This window comes from Erinaceus europaeus, unplaced genomic scaffold, assembly GCF_950295315.1.
Source record: "Erinaceus europaeus unplaced genomic scaffold, mEriEur2.1 scaffold_448, whole genome shotgun sequence".
NCBI classification, from domain to species: domain Eukaryota; kingdom Metazoa; phylum Chordata; class Mammalia; order Eulipotyphla; family Erinaceidae; genus Erinaceus; species Erinaceus europaeus.
Genome location: NW_026647988.1, coordinates 25,344 through 42,670, shown reverse-complemented (window position 1 = coordinate 42,670; position 17,327 = coordinate 25,344). Strand labels below are relative to the sequence as shown.

General features: G+C 39.6%; 1 protein-coding gene across 2 annotated transcripts in view; it reads left to right on the top strand.

The window, feature by feature from the left end:
* YTHDC2 (YTH N6-methyladenosine RNA binding protein C2) overlaps window positions 1-15,565 on the top strand; it is a 65,455-nt gene extending 49,890 nt beyond the window's left edge. For both annotated transcript variants that reach the window (XM_060184586.1, XM_060184585.1), the window contains exons 25-28: window positions 2,606-2,783; window positions 7,092-7,295; window positions 11,898-12,080; window positions 13,611-15,565. In XM_060184586.1, coding sequence (XP_060040569.1) covers window positions 2,606-2,783; window positions 7,092-7,295; window positions 11,898-12,080; window positions 13,611-13,691 — 646 coding nt within the window. In that variant the 3' untranslated portion in view covers window positions 13,692-15,565. The remainder of the gene's footprint in view (window positions 1-2,605; window positions 2,784-7,091; window positions 7,296-11,897; window positions 12,081-13,610) is intronic.
* Window positions 15,566-17,327: the final 1,762 nt, after the last annotated feature.

Here is a 17,327-nt window from a genome sequence, read left to right as displayed (position 1 = left end):
TTTCTTTCTTTCTTTCTTTCTTTCTTTCTTTCTTTTTTTTTTTTTAAACTCCAGGGTTATTGCTGGGGCGTGGTGCCTATGAATCCTCTGCTTCTGAGGCCTTTTTTCTTTTCTTTTCTTTTTTTCTCTGAGTTTTTTGGATAGTACAGAGAGATATTGAGAGGTATGGATGGGGAAGATAGGGAGAGAGAAAGATAGACAGACACCTACCTGTACACCTGCTTCACCACTTGTGAAGCAGCCTCCCAGCAGGTGGGGAGCCAGGGTCTTGAACCAGGATCCTTGCACATGTCCTTGGACTTCACATACTATGTGCACTTAACCCAGTGCACCACCCGCCCGCCCGCCTCTCCCCCCCCATATAATCTTTTCTGAGTAGTATTCCCACAGCAAAAATTGTTCATTCACTCAGTGGTGCATTAGGTCTGAGGGGTATAGCATTATGCAGCAGTTATGGATGGTCAGGTACAAAGCTATGAGTTCTGGACACAGGGAGATCCAGCTAGCTTCCCCAAGAAATGTGTAGACAAGTAAATCTCAGACTGTGTCAGTTGGTGTTAGTGCATGCAGGTCTTACAGGCAGGGAGGTGTCAGTGGAGTGACTACACCATGCACCCTTGAAAAAGTGCAGTGCCTTGAGGACTGCTTGCTATTCCGTGTGTACTGATGCCACACTGGTGGAATAGTGTGTCGGCTGGCAGTCAAGAGATGTTGCTGGGGTTCTGTTGGTTTGCACCTGTGATCCCTGTGCCTTGTTGGGGTCACCAGTTCCCCTTCAATACACAGAGGCAGGAAGGGGGTGTGTACGGCCTAGAGCCCGTCACTGAGCGTGTATGCCCACTGGAGCTCAGTTGTGGTTTAGTACCCGCTCTCTCCATCAGGAAAGGGAAGTCTGCTATATCATGTATGCCTTGAAATCTGGTAATTAGCTTCAGAGCTTGATGAGGAGCCTGGGGCGGTCGAGCTGATACCACCACCAATCTGCTCTCAAGAGCTTTGCTAAAACAAAACAAGACAAGCAAAGCAAAACAAAAACTGAAAACACAACTTCATGAGCTTCGCTATTTACAGGCAGTGTTATGAACTTTTTCTGTACTTCTCTGTTTTTTCTCCCATTCCTTTTATTGGGAAGATAATGTTCTCCATGACGGTCGCTGACACACTGGTACCTGACCACACTGACCTCTTCCCACCACCAGCTCCCGTTACTCTTCACCAGTGTGCGCTGAATACTTGATCTCCATCTCTCCCTGGTGCACAGTCCTGTACTTGCCTGCACTCACCAGTTGTAGTTAGCTGGGTTTAAGTAAGCTTTATGACCTTAAAGGCCCCTGGTCTCCACCTGCAAGGGAAGCTTCACATACCGTGAAGTAGTGCTGCAGAGCTCTCTCTCTCTCTCTCTCTCTCTCTAAATGACCTCCAGGGAACGATGGTAGAGCTGAGCAGGCACCAAGCCCCCAATAATAATCTTGGTGGCAAATACGTATTTGACACTAGACATCAATACAAAATATTGTCGTTGCCAGGAAATAGTTCGCCCAGTAGGTCGCACAGCTAAGTATGTGCAGAGACCCAGATTTGAGTCCCTGGCAGCAGATGTTAGCACCGTGTACCACAGATGCTGTGGTAGCTCAGTCTCCTCTGCCTCTGTGTATTCCATTAAAAAAATAAAAGTAGAGGGGGCTGGGCGGTAGCACAGCAGGTTAAGCTCGTAAAGCTCAAGGACCAGCCTAAGGATCCCGGTTCGAGCCCCTGGTTCGAGCCCCCGGCTCCCCAACTGCAGAGGGCATCGCAGGTGTCTGTCTTTCTCTCCCCCTCTGTCTTCCCCTCCACTCTTGATTTCTCTCTGTCCTTCTTCTTCTTCTAGCGTTTGTCTCTCTGTCCTATCCAACAACAACAGCAGCAGCAACAACAACAATAATAACAAAGATAAACAACACGGGCAACAAAAGGGAAAAAATAGCCTTCGGGAGCAGTGGATTCATGGTGCAGGCACCGAGCCCCAACGAAAACCCTGGAGGTAAATAAATAAATAAATACAGAGTCTGCTGGGTGCAGCGAGAATGGTGGAGTCAGCTGAGTGCAAAGCCCCAGAGTGCCCGTCTTGTGTTTTTATTTACTTAAATGATAAAAGGCATTAGGAATTTTGTAAAAGAAATGGTAGTTTGATGTTGGCTAATATTAAGTCAGAGTGTTTTTCTTCAGGAGCCAGGGCCTCACACAATGCAGCTCCAGTGGTCCTGGGCTGCTGTTTGATTCAGAGAATGAGACAAGAGGGAGCTAAAGGGAGAGAGGTAAAGGTGGAGCGAGAGAAACACCAAGCACAGGGCTTCTCCTGATGCCATGACACTTCCTTGAGGTTACTGGACTGGGTGTGTGATAAAGCTCGTGTCCCACCTAGTGGTCATAAGGTGGAGTTTTGTAATTGGTTTTAAACATATTCTTCCTGTTTTTCTAAGTATACCCTGATAGTCCTGCTTTTCTTAGCTTCTGCATTGGAAATAATGAAGTCCCCTAAGGTCCTATCATTGGGATATGCCAGAGTATCTCCTTTGTGTTGTAAATTCATGACTGACCGAGCTTTGCATATTCCTTCTCCCTCAAGGGTGTTGATGAAGTCTCCATCTCCAGCACTGCACCCGCCTCAGAAGTACAAAGACAGAGGCATCTTACACCCTAAACGAGGCACTGATGATCGATCAGATCAGTCTTCTGTGAAATCTACAGACAGCAGTAGTTACCCCAGTCCTTGCGCCAGTCCTTCTCCACCATCCTCGGGAAAGGTAGCTACAGAGATGGTAGCAGGGAACGGAAGTGGGACTCATCTAATGTTGCATATTGAAACAGGGTTAGGAAAGAATTGTCCTCTTTGACTTGTTCTGGTCCTCTGTTTTTTGAGACATATTAAAGTAATTTTTTTTTTTTTTTAGTTTTTTTCTTCCTGGTAAGTGTTTCTAGTCAATACCATTTTGGAGTATCATAAAGCTAAGAGATAATTCACTGCTAACAGGTAGCATAGCTAGGCAGCTCATTATTTCCTTGGTGTGTTTGAGAGCTTTTTAAAATGAAAACAAATAACAAGGGCATCTTTATTTATTTTTGGTTTTTGTTTTCTGTTTTTAAATTTCTTTATTGGGGGATTAATGTTTTACATTTGACAGTAAATACAATAGTTTGTACATGCAGAACATTTCTCAGTTTTCCACATAACAATACAACCCCCCACTAGGTCCTCTGTCATCCTTGTCCAGGACCTGTACTCTCTCCAGCCCCTCACCCCAGAGTCTTTTACTTTAGTGCAATACACCAACTCCAGTTAAGGTTCTGCTTGTGTTTTCTGATCTTGTTTTTCCACTTCTGAGGGGCATCTTTAATTTTGGTTTATAATTTTAAAATTGAAAATAGTGATTTCTTTCACTAATGTATCCAAAGTTGCTAATTTATCCAAATCAAAGGATATGGTATTGTAAAAATTGTGTGGATACCCGGGACTTGAATCTGGGTCCTAGTGTGATAATGTGCACCTTACCGGGTGAGCTTTTTTCATTTATATATTGGTTGTCTCTTGTCTTTGCCATTCTGGGCTGGCTTTTTTCTTTCTTACTTTCTCAAATACAGAGACAGAAAAGGGGCTGGGCAGTGGTAAACCTAGTGGAGTCCACGGTTTGCCGTGTGCTTAGGACCCAGGTTCAAGTCCCTGATCATCACCTGCAGGGAGATGGCTTCACAAGCAGTGAAGCAAGTACTGCAGCTGTATCTCTCCTCTCAATGTCCCCCTCTCTCAGTTTTTCTCTGTCTCTATCAAATAAAAAAGAAAACTGGTGATGATAATGAGGCTGGGGGCGGGGATCTGCAGCATCGAAGCTTTCTTCAGTGCAGCGGGGACTGACTTGAACCTGGGTCACACACATGAGAAAGTGACACACTATCCATGTGAACTGTTTTACAGGCTCAAACAAGAGCTTTCTGTCTATGAGGGAGATTATTCTGAAGTTCTCTAGCTTGCTATTTTCTTAGTAGTGATTTAACATTGGTTTGCAAAGTCATGAGATAAGAGCAGTACAGTTCCATGCTGTTCCCACCACTAGAGTTCTGTGTCCCCATCCCCTCCATTAGAAGCTACAGTAGATCTCCCAAGGTCACAGATATGGGTTGACTATTATTTCTGTAACACACACACTCTCTCTGTAATATATATAAATCTTTATGTAGTTACTCAGTTTGTTTACTATAATCTAGAAATCAGTATTTTCCATTTCCTGTGTTTTTTGTTCTTCTGTGTTGATGGATTTCTGTCTTGGTACCTGAAAGCCATATAGATTTGCTGTATTTTATCAACTAGTACTTGTACATGGAATGTTTTAAACTAACCTTGAAAGATATTCTTACTTTTACTGACTTTCTTTCCTATAGAAATACTACTCCATTATTTTCTGGTTTATCCATTTACTGAAGGAGATTTTTTAAATATTTATTTATTTATTTATTCCCTTTGTTGCCCTCATTGTTTTATTGTTGTAGTTATTGATGTTGATGTTTTATTGTTGTTGTTATTGATGTTGGATAGGACAGAAAGAAATGGAGAGAGGCGGGGAAGACAGAGAAGGGGGAGAGAAAGATAGACACCTTCAGACCTGCTTCACTGCTTGTGAAGCGACTCCACTGCAGGTGGGGAGCTGGGGGCTGGAACCGGGATCCTTACGCTGGTCCTTGCACTTTGCGCCACCTGTGCTTAACCTGCCGCTCAACTGCCCGACTCCCTGAAGGACAATTTTTTTCCCCACCGGGTTTCTAGCAATTTGACGGTATATGACTCAGTCTGATTTATGTGACTCAGCCTGATTTTCCTTATTCTTCTGTTTCAGTCTGCGTTTTTGTAGTTTCTTATTAATTTTGGAAAAATTCAGGCTATTTTTCACTTAAATTTAGTACCACCCTTCTCATTCTTTTCTGAATATATGATTTGTTTATTTGTTGTTCAGAGCACTGCTCAGATCTGGTATTAGTGGTACTTAGGATCAAACCCGGAACCATTTGCCTCCAGGGTTACCATTGGGGCTTGGTGCTAGCACTACGAATTCACTGCCTCTGGTGTTTTGGTGTCTCCCCCCCACCCCCATTTTATTGGATAGGACAGAAAGAAACTGAGAGGGGCGGGGAAGATAGAGACAGAAAGAAAGATAGACACCAGCATACCTCCTTCACAGCTACATACAGGGAGTGGGTGCTTGAACCCACATCCATGTGCAGGTCCTTGCGCTTAGTACTAAGTGCGCTTTTTTTCTTTGTTTTTGTAATATCTGTTATTCACCCATTCTACTGTATTTTCACTTCAAATATGTTTTCCTCTCTAGAGCTCCGCTTCAGTCTTTTGAAAGTATTTGCTTCTTCTTTTACCCCCTTTATATTTCCTCTGCCTTCTTGACAGTAATGAACACATTTCCAGTACTGCTTTAACATTCTTGTCTACCAGTCTTATCACCTGCCATAGCTGAGTCTATTCCAGCTGGGTGTTTTTGTTTGTTTTGTTTTTTTGTGATTAATCTTTCTTTTTTGTTTACATCCCTTATAATTTTGTTTGGTTGATTTTTTTTTCAAATATTTTTTATTTTAATGATAAAGATATATAGTTGCATAGAGAAAGGTAGAGGAGAGAGAAAGGTACATAGAGAAATCAGAACACTGCTCAGCTCTGGTTTATGATGCTGTTGGGCCTTCAATGCCTCAGGCATGAAAGCCTTTTATATAATCATTATACCATCTCCCCTACCCTTCAATTTCTTTAAATATTACTAGAGAACTTTCTGGCACACAGTTAAAAGTTCTGTGTGTTCCTGTGGGGATGACATGAAATGTTCCTAGCAATGTATGGATTTTAGGAACTATTTGGTGTACTGGTTTATCCTGGCCCCAGGTCTTACTTTCTTACTCAGGTGCATCAAGTCAGTACTTAGCCCAAAACTTGTAATGTTCCCTCTGTATTTCCTAGCAAGGGAGGATGGAGAGAGAAAGAGAAATAAATTATGGATAACAATGAGAATAGCACCAGACATCATGAGTACACTGGCATATGCAGTACCAAAGATTGAACGGGGACCTAACATATGCAAGTCCTCTGCTCTACCTCCAGGCCCTCTCAGCTGCACAGGGATCTTTCTTTCTGTGTGATTTTACTACTCTCTAGTACACTGCCATGCAAATTCTTGTTACCTTGACTTCTAAAGTTCAAGGCAGTAAACTGAAGTAATCTTTGTTTTGTTTTCATAAAAGTTCATCAGATGTTTTGTGGAAGCACATTTGTAATCTAAATCAGAGTTGGTGATCTAGAATCCTTTCTAGATAAGAGGTTTTGAATGCTCTGAAAATGAATACTTGGTTTTAGCTTCTTAACCTCATTTTGATTAAGCTTTGTGTAAATGTTTAGTAGGCACAGTAGAGAGCTTGTTGCTGAGGACTTATTCTGATGCAGTCTCCGCCCCCAGGTTTTTCTATGCCCCGCTAAATCCTAGAGTGCCCCCTTTCAACCAATCCTGGCTCCGCCCCCAGGTTTTCTATGCCTCGCTAAATCCTAGAGTGCCCCCTTTCAACCAATCCTGGCCCTACACGTCACCCCTGGTTGTCGCCCAATAAAAAGCCCCCTCACCCCTCCCCTCGCTCTCTCTGGGCTCTCGGCTCTCCCTCTCTGAGGTCCCGCTCCCTGCTCTCCCCCCGTGGTCGGCCATTGCTGGCTGGCTCCACGTGGTCTGAACCAAACCTCCCCCCCCATCCTATAATAAAGATCTGTGTACCCCTTTGCTCTGGACGTCCGCTTTCTTCTCCGCGGTGCAGCCCGACACCAGACCACCTCAACAACATCTGGCGCCCAATTTTAACAACAAATGGCGCCCAACGTGGGGCACTCTAGGATTTAGCGGGGCATAGAAAAACCTGGGGGCGGAGACTGCATCAGAATAAGTCCTCAGCAACAAGAGCTGTTTGCTTTCGTTGAATAGTTGGTAATATATTTTGGTGGGCATGTTTATGAGAATGTTATTTTAATGGGTTTCAAAAGATCAGATAAACTTTCAAGAATTTATATATTCTTTTTCTAGGGCTCAAAATCTTCTTCACCAAGACCAAACATGCCTGTTCGATACTTCATAATGAAGAGTAGCAATCTGAGAAACCTTGAAATTTCTCAACAGAAGGGTATCTGGTCTACAACTCCTAGTAATGAGCGGAAGCTTAACCGAGCATTCTGGGAAAGCAGCATGGTTTACTTGGTATTCTCAGTTCAGGGATCTGGGCATTTCCAGGTGAGCCAACTCAAAACAGTGAAATGGAATTATTCTGACTACAGGTTAGAGCATAGCAATAAAAAATTAAATAAAAAGCTGTCTTTCAGTTGCTTCAAACTGCAAGGATGTGTCTTGCTTAACTGAGGATAAATACATTGCACCTCTTCAAGGGAGTGATAAGTAGGATCACTTGGATTTTTGCCAGGGCTTACCAAAACCTCTCCAGATAAAATAATTCCTCCTCCAGAAGACAGTTCCAAATTTACTATTTCTCAGGTGGATTAAAAAAGCACTGAGGCAACATTGACTAATAACGGTGATGATTGGGCAGTCCTGCTCTGTACTTGACTGGAGAGGAAATGCTTTCAAGTTTTCACCACTGAGGATGATGTTGACGACTGGTTTACTATATATAGATTCAACTAGTTTGAGGGATTTTCCATTTACCCCATTTTTTTTTAATGTTTCAATCATGAAAAGATGTTGGACCTTGTTGAAGGCTTTCTCTGTATCTATTGAGATGATCGTGTGATTTTTTTTTTTTTTTTGGTACCCTGGGACCCCACCTCTCCAGAGCCCTGCCCCACTAGGGTAAGATAGAAACAGGCTGGGAGTATGAATTGACCTGCCAATACCCATGTCCCTTGGAGAAACAATTACAGAAGCCAGACCTTCCACCTTCTGCTCACCGTAATGATCCTGGGTCCATGCTCCCAGACGGATAAAGAATAGGAAAGCTTCCAATGGAAGGGATGGGATGTAGAACTCTGGTGGTGGGAATTGTGTGGAATTGTACCTCTCTCATCCTAGTGTCTTGTTGGTCATTATTAAATTTAAAAAAAAATGTCCAGTAGAAAACTCCTGGCTGTCATTGAACAATATAGTAACATGGCAGGCTACAAAATCATTATATAGGGAATCGGGTGGTAGCACAGTAGGTTAAGTGCACGTGGTGCAAAGCACAAGGACTGGCTTAAGGATCCTGGTTCGAACCCCATGCTCCCCACCAGCAGGGGGGTCACTTCACAGACAGTGAAGCAGGTCTGCAGGTGTCTTATCTTTCTCTCCCCCTGTCTTTCCCTCCTCTCCATTTCTCGCTGTCCTATCTAACAACAGCAACATCAGTAATAATAACTACAACAACAATAAAACGAGCAACAAAAGGGAAAATAAATATAAAAAATTAAAAAAATATCAGTATACAAAAATCAGTGGCATTCTTCTTTGCAAACACCAAATCAGAAGATACAGAAATCAGTCCCTTCCACCATAGCAGCAAAATCAGTCAGATATTTGGAAATAAAATAAAAAATAGAAGTGAAGAACCTATACACTGAAAAATATTTATCACTCCTCAAGGAATTAGAGACACAAAGACGATGCTCAAGTTCATGGTTCGGAAGGATTAACATTGTCAAAATGGCTATCTGGCCTAGAACCATATACAGATTTATTGCCATTTCCATTAAAGTACCCATAAACTTCTTGAAAGGAATAGAAGAAAAGCTTCAAAAATTTATCTGGAACCAAAAAAAAAAAAAAAAAAAATCCCCAAGATTGCCAAAGCAGTATTAAGAAAAGGAATAAGGAAGCCAGACCTTCTACCTTCTGCAACCCTCAGTGACCCTGGGTCCATGCTCCCAGAGGGATAGAGAATGGGAAAGCTATCAGGGGAGGGGGTGGGATATGGAGATTGGGTGGTGGGAATTGTGTGGAATTGTACACCTCCTACCCTATAGTTTTGTTAATTAATCCTTTCTTAAATAAAAAATTTGAAAAAAGAAAAGGAATAAGACCGTAGGCATTCTAGTACCTGATCTCAAGCTATACTACAGAGCTACCATAATCAGAACTGCCTGGTACTGGAATTAAAATAGACACATAGACCAATGGAATAAACATCTAGAAATGTACAGCCAGCTGATTTTGACAAGGGGTCCAAGACCATTAAACAGCAAAAGGAGAGTCTCTTCATTAAATGGTGCTGGGAAAATTGTATTAAAACATGCAAATGGATGGAATTGAAACATCACTTACCACCATGCACAAAGTCAACTCAAGTGGATCAAGGACATGGACTTTAGACCAGACATTATCAAATATATAGAAGAAAACATTGGCAGGACAATTCATGACATATGCTTTAAAAAAAGCCTTCAAGGGCTCAAACCCAATAGCAAAGAAAACAAAAGTGAAAATAAACCAGTGAGACTACATCAAACTGAAGAGCTTCTGCACAGCATAGAGTACCACCACCCAAACAGAAAGACACTCTATGGCATACCAGATCTTTTTTTTTTTTTTTTTTAATTATTTATTTTATTTTTGAGAGAGATGCAGAGAGAGAAACACCAGAGCACTGCCCAGCTCTGGCTTATTTTGATGCAGGGGATTGAACCTGGGACTTCAGAGCCTCAGGCATGAGAGTCTCTTTGCATAACCATTATGCTATCTACCCCACCCCAGAAGATCCTTAACACACATCAAAAGGACTAATAACCAAAATACATAAGGAACTTAGTAAATTAAGCACCAAAAACACAAGCAACCCCATTAGAAATGGGGCCACGACAGAAATTTCACAGAGGAAGAGACCCAGAGGGCCAACAGATACATATGAGAAAGTGCTCAAAGTCACTGATCATCAGAAATGCAAATAAGGACAACAGTGAGATTCCCTTTACACCTGCGAGACTGTCATTCATCAGAAAGGATAGAATGCTGGAGAGGATATGGAGAAAAAGGTACTCTTCTGAACTGGTAGAAGTGCAAAATGGTTCCGTCATTGTTGAAAGCAATTTGAAGGTTCACTTGGGGCACTAGGAGTGGACCTACCCTGCGACCCAGCAATTCCTCCCCTGGGGATTTACCCAGAGGAAACAAGCACCTATCAGGAGAGATGTGTATATACCTATGTTCATAGCAACATAGTTTGTAATCGCCAAAACCTAGAGGCAACCCTCGATACCCAACACCAAATGTAATGAGTGGCTTAAAAAACTGTATATATACATGCTAGAATATTACTCAGTTGTTAAAAAAAAAAACAATGAGGTGGTTTCCTTTGCATCCTCTTGGATGAAACTTGATGACATCAGGTTGAGTGAGATAAGTCGAAAAGAGAAGGACAGATACACCAAATGATTTCACTTATTAATGGGACTTAATAAAGTAGGGATGGGGACCGGGCACATAATGAAATTGTATGTATATGTCAGTGATTGCACTGTAAAGCATTAACCCCCTCAATTAAAAAAAATCTCATTGAAATATTTTGTTGTGATTACTCTTACTGATAGCCAACTTTTTTCCCATTAATGTAATCAAAACTAAGGAAATTTCAGTTATTTCTGGAAAGACACATAAATTTATATTCCATATCCTTATGGGATTGGTAACTTTGTCTTAAGAGTTTTTGAGAATGTATAATTTAAAGAGAATTGAAAGCATTTAACTTTGAAAATGTTTAGAATACTTCTGGGGAAGGGGATGTAACTAACCTGAGTATTCCGTAAAAACTGTGATTTAAAATAAATGCCCTAGACTGTTCTGTCCTCATCCACCCCTGCTGTACTTCCACCCCCAACATGTCAACGAATGGGACGAATGCCCCAATGGCTATTTACTTTGTTAACTCATCTCCATTTCCCTGGCAAGCTAAATGGGCTAATGTATACAATGAATTGGAGCTAAGGTGGTTGCTTCTGCTCGAGGATTCAAGCATTTGTTTCCAAATAAACTGACTGAATTAGTGTGTGTGTGTGGGGGGGGAGAAGCTTGATTTCATGGTAAAATATTTAAATAGTTTACTGATATTAGTGTTAACGGTGAGTGTGTTTCTTAACCAACTTTATGTGTTACTGAGCTTACTTTATTGTTTTCAAATGTCACCAGAGTTATTGCTGGGCCTCAGTGCTACCACTCTTGGTGGCCATTTTTTCCTGTTTAATTTTTATTTATTTGATAGAACAAAGACATTGAGAAGGGAGGGCAAGATAGAGAGAAAGAAAGAGAGAGAGAGGCACCTGAAGGCCTGCTTCACTGTCTGTGAAGGTGGGAAGCCAGGGCTCAAATCCGGGTCCTTATACTTAGTATTGTGTGTACTGAACCGGTGTACCACTGCCTGGCCCATTTTTACTATTAATTATTTTGAGATGTAAAAACTTAAAGTAGTTATTTTTTCTGTTACATACTACTATTTTTTAATTAGCTTTTTTCCCCTTTTGTTGCCCTTGTTGTTTTATTGTTGTTGTAGTTATTATTGTTCTGGTTATTGATGTCATCGTTGTTGGATAAGACAGAGAGAAATGGAGAGAGGAGGGGAAGACGGGGAGAGAATAGACAGACACCTGCAGACCTGCTTCACCACCTGTGAAGCGACTCCCCTGCAGGTGGGGAACCGGGGGCTCGAACCAGGGTCCTTAAAGCCAGTCCTTGCGCTTCGCGCCATGTGTGCTTAATCCACTGTGCTACCACCCAACCCCCATATAATTACTATTTTTGCATTTTGTCTTGACTTTAAAATTATAAGTGCTCAGAGGTCTCTCAGACAAATCGAATTCAGATAATTGAATATTGTCCTATCTTCACCCATGTCTCTCTCTCTCATTTTCCCCACAGGGATTTTCTAGGATGTCTTCTGAGATAGGGAAGGAAAAGAGCCAAGATTGGGGTTCAGCTGGACTAGGAGGAGTTTTCAAAGTGGAATGGATACGAAAAGAAAGTCTTCCCTTTCAGTTTGCACACCATTTACTCAACCCCTGGAATGACAACAAGAAAGTCCAGATAAGCAGAGATGGGCAGGTATATAAGAGCTTTGATCTTTGTCTTTTTTTTTCTCCTGCTTTTCTTTTTCTTTTGTTGTACTCAATGATTTGCTTGAAGAGCAAGTAAATGTAAGAAAAAAAATAATCTGTTTTGTATGCATCTGGAACATAGTGGTTTATAAAAAAGTTAATAGAAACCTACTTGCAAATGTGTCTGATATAGCACTCACTGGATTTTTTAGTATTTTGTAAATTTGTGTTCTCTTTGACCATATACACATACATATCATATGTTATTTCTTGGAGACTCCTTGTATGTACTAGGTAGAGAAATGGTCAAAAGTAAATGCAGTGCTGAAGTAATTTGACTAAAAGTCTAAAGATACTAGCTGTATTTGTAGCTTTGAGACCCACATTGGAACTTGATCCCCTCCACAATGAGGGAAGCTTCAGTGCTGTGTTCTCTCCCTCTTGCATGAAAAAGTCAGACTGGAGCAGTGGAAAAACAAACAAACCAAAAAAAAAAAAAAAAAAAAAAACCCTAATCTCCTTATGGTTTTAAGTAATGTTAATATAAAAGTTACACATTTTTTTATTTGTGTGGCTTATAGTGGTTATATTTTGTTTCCTCTACATGATGCTAAAAGGAATTTTAAAATTAGTTAAGGTTAGAAACACACACATTATTGTCCTAACTGCTTTATGCGGTAATTTAATTCTTATGCATTGAAAAAGTAAAATCAGAAATTACTTCTTCCTAAAGTAACCTAATAATTTTTTGGAACAACTGTGATTCACTTTTATGTCACCACATGAAAAGTGTTTGGATTCTACTTATTGACACTGTGAAAAGAGGGTATTACGTTACAAGTGACATGCTTTTCACCTGTGTATGAATATTTATACTTCTCTGAAAAATGGCTTTGAGATCAATTTCCTAATATAAAGGCACTTAATAATTCGAGTTAATTGCTTAGAAACAAACACATGTGTCTAATATGCTAGGTTTCACTGTAAACCTTTGTAAGTTCAAACTGGATGCTTCTCTCCCTCCACCCCAATGTTTTTTAGCACATTTTTTTCTTGAGGGAGAGTAGACTGTCATTCTGACATGTGTGCTACTGGTGACCAAACTAAAGCATTATACAATCCCTGTACTCTACCATTGAGCTCCCTCTCAGCAACAAACTGACGCTTTTTTTCCTTTTCTGAAATGGAATCATTTTGTACGACATGTTGAAAATAGTGTAATGGTATATGCCAATAACATCTATTTAAATGAAGGCAGAATTTTCTACTTCCAGATAGAAAAAAATTCTAGAATAACTCCTTGGAAATCTGACAGATAGCTGTAATATTTGTGGACTAACTATATTTTTGAATTCTGGAAGTCAGGTATATAAACTTAAATAACTACAGCAGTGTATACCATGTGATTGTTTCATGCAGTGATAGACAAATTCACAGTAGTCTTTTAAATATTTTAATCAACGTGTGTTTTTGGTGATTCAGAAAAAAAAAAATCAAGCCAGTTCTTTTTATTTACTCTGACTTTTGATTCATCCAGGAACTAGAACCTCAGGTTGGCGAACAGTTGCTTCAATTATGGGAACGTCTTCCATTGGGAGAAAAAAGCACAACTGACTGACTCTCAAGTTTTTATCAGACATGATTGACTACTGGCAGTATTGGTGATCTCTTGGATAGCTTTCATATTCTATGTCTCTTTCTCTGTGTTCATTTTTAGCCCTTCCAGAATTCTCAACTACAGAACATCATGCTTTTATGGCCACTGAACACACTGACTGTCAGAAACAGAGAGGGGCTGTATGTTACAACTGGCCATTTCTAGTTTAGTGTGCTGCTTTAGAACACATATTGTCATGTAAGAGAAAAGGATGCTTTTGACTTTTGTAGTGATCATAGTGAATAGTTACGCTTACTGACTGTATGTTTCTAGCTGGATATAATACTTGGTTGCTGGAAAAGTCATGATGCATTTTTGCATCAAAAAAAATACATCATCACTTTTCCCTCAATGCACTAGTAGTAGTTTTATTATTTGGAATAGAAGCAGTTACTTCTTTAAACATGCTTAATTTGGAGTCAAGCATTTCATTTTGTTTGAAACACTAATATATCCACTCAATGATTTTTTTTTTAATGCAAAGTATGTTGCTTGCTTTTAAGAAAGGCCTGACTACATCTGAGCACCAAATTTAGAAGCCATCTCTTAAGAGTTATTAAAAAAAAAAAACAACAACCAAATTCTAAAAATATCCCTTTCAAAAATAGTGTATGCTGTGTAAGGTCTATTCATTCTGCCATATTTAACTTGAGATATATTAAGAAAAAAGTGATACTCTTCTTCTGCAATTATGAAATGTAGTAAACTCTGAAGAAATCTGTCCTTGATCAGATTAAGTGCTTAGCTTTACGACTGGTCCTGCCTCTTATAACTTGATGTGTGTCATATCCCTTCCTTCCTCTCACATTTTACACATCTCTGACATGGATACAACAATTATGATCTCTTTGGTTTTTGGCTTGATTTAGACAAGTTAAAAATTTAAACCAGTTATACAAGTTTGAAAAACAATGCCCAATAATATTGGTTGGTGTAAGTCTTCTATACTAAAGGCCACAGGTACCACAATTCTAAATGCCTATTTTTCTAATATTTTTTTATCCTACTTGTGTTTGTAGGTATGAATTTTTTCTCTTGTGTATTTATGATTTAATAAACTTGGGGGGGTTGATTTTTTTTTTTTTTTGTAATCCTCTACCAGTGCCAACTTTTACAATTCTTTGATGTCTCAGACTTTTTTGGCTTGATGCTTTTAACTCTGTGTCATAAGGTTTCCTTAAAGACATATTGACGAGAACTAGAGATTAAGGGGAAAAACAGACAGACAACTAAATGTTTTGGTTACTGAGCTCTGAATAGGTTTAATAGCATTTCTGGTACATTTGGGCCACTGTTTTATAAATGATTCTAAATTAAAGACAAAAACTCTTTGAAGTTCTCTGCTTTTGTATTGGAGAATAAAAAAATGAAAAAATCTGGGGACCAATATAAAACCTTGAGAACCCTTCTATTTTTTTCTGTGAAAGCATTATATTTTGGTGTGTTAGTTCAGAATGTCAGCTGTAAATTTTGCATATGTTTGTGTTATTAGTCTTTTTGTTTTGTTTTATACTTTGAAATACATTTGTAAAATTAACCTATGTGAATTATGTTCCAGTGTGTCTGTATTACACTTATTTTCCTGTCAGAGAAACTTTTTTTTTCAATATTGTATACTTTTTGTTAGCCATATATATACATACTAGTTTAGTGTTCCAAGTTTAGAGGTAAAGCTTTTAAAAAATTGTTTTACTTTCCATTTATTTTATAACATTGAGCCCTGTGTGTTAATGATGAACTTGCTGATATTTAAATGAACACAATTTAAATGTAATTAAATGCTGTTTTTGGAAGAGATGACTTTTAAAATATTAAATGAAATTATTAAATTCCTAGGACTGTATCTTTGAAGTTATAAAATGGGACTGTGGTATAACAATGCTTCAGGCATCTTAAAGTTTACTAAATAGAGGTGTAGGAATCAATGGGGCTAGACAGGAGTCATGGATAAGCTCTTTTGAATACTAAATGTGCATCCACCCACGTCCTGTTCTTAGAACACTACATTTTAGGAATGCCATCGTATGCACTAAACACCCCAGCCTCACTCCACAGATCATAGCAGATTGTAGACAGAATAATATCAAATAATTATTTCAAAGAAAGATAAGCTCATTTAAAAAATTGGTCCTTGGGGTCAGGGGTAGTACAGCAGGTTAAGCACACATGGTGCAAAGTGCAAGGACTGGCACAAAGATCCCAGTCCAAGCTCCCAGCCCCCACCTTCAGGGGGGTGGCTTCACAAGTGGTGAAGCAGATCTGCAGGTGTCTGTCTTTCTCTCCCCCTCTCTGTCTTCTCTCGATTTCTCTGTCCTATACAACAACAGCAATAACAGCCATAATAATAACGACAAGAACAACAAAATGGGAAAAAATAGTCTCCAGGAGCAGTGGATTCATAGTGCAGGCACTTCTTCTAGCATTTGCCAGTGCAGGCACTGAGCCCCAGCAATAACCCTGGAAGCAAAAAAAAAAAAAAAAAAAAAAAAAATTTGTCCTCAGCAGCTCATTATTCAAATTTATACATTTAGATCCTGAGACACAGAAAAGTCTCTTAAGAGCTTGTCAAATGAGCTAACTCCTGGACAAAAATGCTGCAACTGAACAAAAAGCTAAAAAATGACCACAGCTTCCAGGCAGCTGGAGTGAACTTCCCAGGGCACAGACCCTCGGTATGCTGCAGAGCACATCATAGTTCCTTTCCGCCTCACGGGTCATGCACATGCACTCTGTGTCCAAGGCTATTGGCTGTTCCTTGGTCTTTTCTGCTGAAGGTAAAATCTCAACTTATCTAATAAATTTTCAAACTGCATATCCCAAATCTGTTCTTTTCTTTAAAATATTTATTTTGAGATAAACGAAGCAGAGAATCAACAAAGAAACAAGAGAATTAAATGAATAGATAGACAGACTAGACCTCCTGGACATTTTCAGAGTTCTTCACCCAAAAAAACTGGAGTACACATTCTTTTCAAATCACATAGCACATACTCAAGGATAGACCACATGTTAGGCCACAAAGACAGTATCAACAAATTCAAGAGCATTGAAATCATCCCAGGTATCTTCTCAGACTACAGTGGAGTAAAGCTAACATTTAACAACAAACAAAAAATTAATAAAAGTTACAGAATTGGGAGACTCAACAACATGCTGCTTAAGAACTGCTGGGTCAGAGAGACACTCAAGTAAGAAATTCAAATGTTCCTGGAAACAAAGGAAAATGAAGACAAAAGCTATCAAAACATTTGGGACACAGCTAAAGCAGTACTGAGAGGGAAACTCAGCCATACAATCACATATTAGAGAACAAGAAAAAACTCAAACAACCTTACTGCACATCTTAAGGACTTAGAGGAAGAGGAACAAAGGAACCCTAAAGAAAACAGAAGCACGGAAACCACTAAAATTAGAGCAGAAATAAACATTGAAAATAAGAGAACCATACAAAAGATCAATAAAGCCAAATGGTGGTTCTTTGAAAAATTAAGTCAGATTGACAAACCCCTAGCCAGACGCACTTAAAAAAAAAAAAAGAGGACCTAAATAGAATTGTAAATGATAGAAGAGTGATCACAACAGACACCACTGAAATCC